Below are 5,511 nucleotides of genomic sequence, written 5' to 3' on the forward strand. Positions count from 1 at the left end.
ATTATAGTCTCGGTCTTGTTATTAAAATTCGATATTAACCCTTAAACCGCACCCTGGGTGTGCGACACCCACATTCTAGCTTTTTACTCTAATATTTCGGTTAAATTCGTAAAAATTGAACATGTGTCGTTATTGGACGATACATTTTGTACTTAAGTTTATGTTTCGTGAGGGACATTAGTCTCCCAAGTGTCTTTGTGTATTTGATAACTTTATGAATTTGTCGGCGAAAAATTTCTGCTTGTTTGACACCCAGTTTTTGGTTTAGGGTAATTTCAGTAGTTTTAAAAAACTCTTTTTTAATTATTAAAATTAAATAAATCATTATGAAACTTATTTTCCTTCAAAATAGATGTACTGAGCTATATAAGATAATTTTTCCAAAAGATAATATCCTATTCCAGCTTGGAGAACACACTTAAAAGTCCCCGGGTGTCGCACACCCAGTGTGCGGTTTAAGGATGGATTCGGCAGTGTGCGGTTTAAGGGTTAAACCGATACCGAGACTAGTCTCATATCGTGGATAGTCCTAATTGAATTAAATACAAATTTTTACGAATTGACAATTTTGCGAAAGGTCATTTTTGCGAATCGCCATTTTTGCGAAAAGTCATTTTTGCGAAAATTACTATAGTAAACTTGTATGCATAAATAAATTTACTATGAGAATTTTCGCAAAAATGACAATTCGCAAAAATGACTTCGCAAAAGTGACAAATCGTAAAAATGGCGATTCGCAAAAGTGACATTTCTCAAAAATGACCATTCGCAAAAGTGACAATTCGCAAAAATGACATTTCACAAAATTGGCTTTTCGCAAAAATGACTATTTGCAACAGTGCAGTTAGGTAAAATAACATTTCGGAAAAATGACATTTGGGAAATAATCATGCGTCCCCTTGCGGGACAAAGTCAAGTGCCAAATGGACAGGGTTTACAGACACATATTTTTTTTCTAAATTTGCCTTAATTCGCTTGAAATTTGTTACTCGGGGGTTTATGGGGTCGCTAATTACGAATCTGATGTTAGTTTTGAAAAATTTAAAATGGCGGATTCAATATGGCGGACGATTTTTTTAAAAATTTACCAAATTCGTCTGAAACTTGTTACTCGGGGGTTTTCTGGGTCGCTAATTACGAATATGATGTTAGTTTTTAAAAATCCAAAATGGCGACCAAAAAATAAAAATCATTCAGATTGGCTTAAAAATTGGTACTCAGGGGTTTTTGGTGTAGCTGATTACGAATATGATGTTAGTTTACAAAAATCGTAAATGGCGGATCCAAAATGGCGACCGAAAAAATAAAAATCATTCGGATTAGCTTAAAAATTGGTAATCACTTGAAAACTGCTAACCGGGGTTTTTTTGGGTCGCTGATTACAAATTTGATATCAGAAATTTAAAATTCAAAATGGCGGATCCAATATGGCAGTCAATTTAGAATAAAAGTTCAAATTTAATTCAAATACTCACAAAAGTTGCTAATCGGGAGTTTTTGGGGTCGCTGATTACAAATTTGACATCAGAAATTGAAAATTTAAAATGGAGGATTCAATATGGCAGTCAATTTAAATAAAAAGTTCAAATTTAATTAAAATACTCGCAGAAAATTGGTAATCGGGGGTTTTTGGGGTCGCTGATTACAAATTTGACATCATAAATTTAAAATTCAAAATGGCGGATCCAATATATCAGTCAATTTAAACAAAAAGGTTAAATTTATTAAAAATACTCGCAGAAAATTGCTAATCAGGGTTTTTTGGGGTCGCTGATTACAAATTTGACACTAGAAATTTGAAATTCAAAATGGCGGATCCAATATGGCAGTAAATTTAAATGAAAAGTTCAAATTTCATTAAAATATTTCCAGAAATCTGCCAATCGGGAGTAGATGATTACAAATTTGACACTTGAAATTTAAAATTTTAAATGGCAATTATGTACAAACGCACTCAGGATGTGTTCTACTACCAACTACTAGAATGCAATGGTTTGGACGAAGTTGGGCAAATTTTCTAAAAGTAACTAGGCATTTTAGATTTTTTTATTATCAAGAAGTTTAGAAAATTATTGTTTCACATTCAAGAATATATTTTTCAAATTGTTACATTTGCATTCTTTACTTTCATAACGATTGCAACATCTATCAATATGTACTTTACATTTATTCGACATTTTAAAAATAAATGTAAAAAATCTGAAGTACTACTGTAACTAACAAAATATCTATAACATTAAAAATCTGGAAGAAAAATGGGAATTAGATATTTATATTTTTATTCAAACAGATTTTAAATTGCAGAAATAAGGTAAGAGAAATTTAATTTGTTTTAACCCTTTGCGGCATAGTGGTAACCCAGATTACCACCTTTTATATTCTGAAAATATCTGTTTATATACAGTCTTTTTCAAGTAAAATCAAAAAATCTTTGTTTATTAATAATCAAAATATTGTTGAATGTCGAAAAATTGATAGTAAATGATGTTACGTGAAATTATAAACAACTATAAATAAATAAATTAAAGAACAAAAAAAAAATTTTTTTTAAATTCAATCGAAATTGATTGAAAGTCTTTACTCGGGAGTTTTTGGGGTCGCTGATTACGAATCTGAAGTCCGTTTCCCAAAATTCAAAATGTCGGATCCAATATGGCGGACAACGAAATCAAAAATTAATTATAATGGCTTGAAACTGAATACTCGGGGATTTTTAGGGTCGCTGATCACGAATCTGAAGTCCGTTTTCCAAAATTCAAAATGGGGGATCCAATATGGCGGACGAATTTTTTTAGAATTGATCGAAATAGCTTGAAAATAGTTACTCGGGGTTTTTTGGGGTCGCTAATTACGAATCTGAAGTCCGTTTTCCAAAATTCAAGATGGAGGATCTAATATGGCGGACGAATTTCTTATAATTGATCGAAATCGCTTGGAAATCGTTACTCGTGGGTTTTTGGGGTCGCTGATTACGAATCTGAAATTACTTTCAATAAATAAACGTTATTTTATAGAATAATTGTACCGTCGGCATTTGCCTTACCCGATGTACACCGCGGGGAGGTTGCACGATCGGATTTTGTACATCGTTTAGCCCTGAAAAGGGCAGATTGGTAAATACTGTTCAAAACTTTATAATAATCAAATTAAGCTGTTTATTTCCTAATAAAATTAACTAATTAATTAAAATCAGCGGATTTTAATTGCTATTATAAAGTTTTGATGTGTCTTGCTTTGGACAATTGAATTTTATTTTCAGCAGTGGTAAGCAGCGAAGCAATTTCTTGTGGGAAGCAGGCAGAGTGGTACATTGCAAGTTTTACACATCCATGATGTTCGCTTTTGGTCGGCTTTAGTACTGCAATGAGCGCAGCGTCTAGGTGAAGCGATAATTTCAAGCATATAAGCTGATTGACTTTTTCTTTTTTCCTCTGACACTTTTGGTTTGTAAGAAGAGATTGTACTCAATTTACGTTTCTACCCAGTTGAACTTGGTAGTTTGTGTCCTACCAATTCATCTACTAAACGTAACCTGAATTCTTTCGAAGTCAAAGTTGGGTTCAATCTCTTCTCTTTGTACAAAATATACGCATTGACAACAATGACATCTAAGAAATGGAAGAATATTCTATGCCACCATTTCTTAGATTTCCTGTCAATGTTATATGTTGACAAGAGATGGTCAGCCTTATCTACATAGCCCATGTGTTTGTTGTAGTCAAAAGCCATTACAGGACAACTGGTGGGTTTCAGCGTGCCATCTTTTTGTTTACGATTCACCGGCGCAGTTTCACGAGGGTCATGACAGTTAGACAAGAAGTAGACTGCCTTCTTGTCCATCCATTTGACCCATCGAATACCCGTATTCGATGTTCGGAATTCGCTATCACCATGATTCATTTGTTTGTCTTGCACTTCACTTTTTGGCAATCTTGATCGATTCTGACGTACAGTACCGCAAGCAAAAATTTTATCTTTTTTCAGAGATATCATAAGATCTACCCCTGTGAAAAAGTTATCAAAATAAACATGGTGATTGTTGCCCTTCAATTCGCGAGTGAGATCTTTTACTACTCTTGCTCCTAACTGCTTTTCCTTACTTTCAGTTTTACCTGTGTACATCTGAAATTAGCATACATAACCTGATGGATCTGCTCGAACCCAGCACTTATATCCCCGTTTTATAGGTTTGAGTGGCATGTATTGTTTCATGCTACTACGACCTTTGCATTTTATCATAGATTCATCGACAGTTTGGTATTTATTTGACATAAAATTTTTTTTAAAATTTTCATTCACCTTATCTAGAAAAGGCCGCAATTTATATAACTTGTCATAAGCCGCATTACCCTTTTTTGGTTCTGTACTGTTATCGGTGATGTGTAAACAACCAAGAAAAAATCGGAATCTAACAACAGACATCAACGAACTTATGTAAGGATCATTTAGTTGCGGATTGGCAGACCAGTAATCCCGATAAGAAGGAGAATTTTTAACACCCATTAAAATATAAATGCCCAAGAAAATCAACAATTCTTCTTTAGTAGTGGGTGGTTGTTTATATCCCTTTTGTTGCAAATAACGATTTGTTTCTTGAACAATCAAGTCAAGCAAATCATCGGAAAATAAGCAAAGAAATATTTCTGATGGCTTTTTGACATTATCGGGAATATTAGGTCCAACATTTCTAGTAAAGGGAGCATCCCTTTTCCTCTTTCCTGATTTTACCCACTTTTCATCACTATCTGAGACATTGTCTGCAGAATCTTCTTCATCAAAGATAGCAGAACTAATCTGCTTAGTAGCTTCATTTCGTTTATCCCTAATGTTCAAATCATCATCAATATCAGAAACACATAAGTCATCAATAGAGTCACTATCACTTGGAATATCGACCAACTCCACTTCTTCCTCCATGTTCTCAGTCAAATATAATTATAATAGCAGCACAATGAGCACAAGAAAGGAAACAAAAAACCAACGGGCAAAGTCACGAAAAATAGGATACTGAAAATAATATAAAATACAAAAACAAATGACAATCGCAATAGAAGACAAGCTCTAAATTAGTATTATTTGACTGCACGAATATCCACGTTATTGGTAACAAAAAATAAAGAAAACACTTCTGAGTTAAAAGACACTGTATATACACTGAAATCAAATAAATGGTGCTAAAAAACGAACAAAAGACTGAAAGTGAAAAAAAAGTTCTTTTTACTAAAAGCACGTTTACGCACTAAGCAAGAAATAAAAAACAGAAACACAAATGAAAGACGAAAAACTTATACTTTTTCACAGAATATAAGTTTAAATTACAAGAAATAAATAAAAAACACAAAGAAAAATTAGCCCTAATTCAGAATTATTTGACTGAACGCATACCTACGTTGATGATAACAAACAATAAACAAAACATTATTCAGAGTTTGACAAAACAAATGAGAAGCGCAAAAAAGACAAGTTCTAATTCAACATTATTTTACTGAACGCATACCTACGTTGATGGTA

At 33.0% G+C, this 5,511-nt stretch overlaps 1 protein-coding gene across 1 annotated transcript; it reads right to left on the reverse strand.

Moving 5' to 3' along the window:
• Positions 1 to 4,128: 4,128 nt before the first annotated feature.
• On the reverse strand, positions 4,129 to 4,917 carry LOC122502313 (piggyBac transposable element-derived protein 4-like). Its single transcript, XM_043612299.1, has one exon. The coding sequence runs from the start codon at positions 4,915 to 4,917 to the stop codon at positions 4,129 to 4,131; it is 789 nt and encodes a 262-aa protein (XP_043468234.1).
• Positions 4,918 to 5,511: the final 594 nt, after the last annotated feature.

This window comes from Leptopilina heterotoma, unplaced genomic scaffold (genome assembly GCF_015476425.1).
Source record: "Leptopilina heterotoma isolate Lh14 unplaced genomic scaffold, ASM1547642v1 Lhet_227, whole genome shotgun sequence".
NCBI classification, from domain to species: Eukaryota; Metazoa; Arthropoda; class Insecta; order Hymenoptera; family Figitidae; genus Leptopilina; species Leptopilina heterotoma.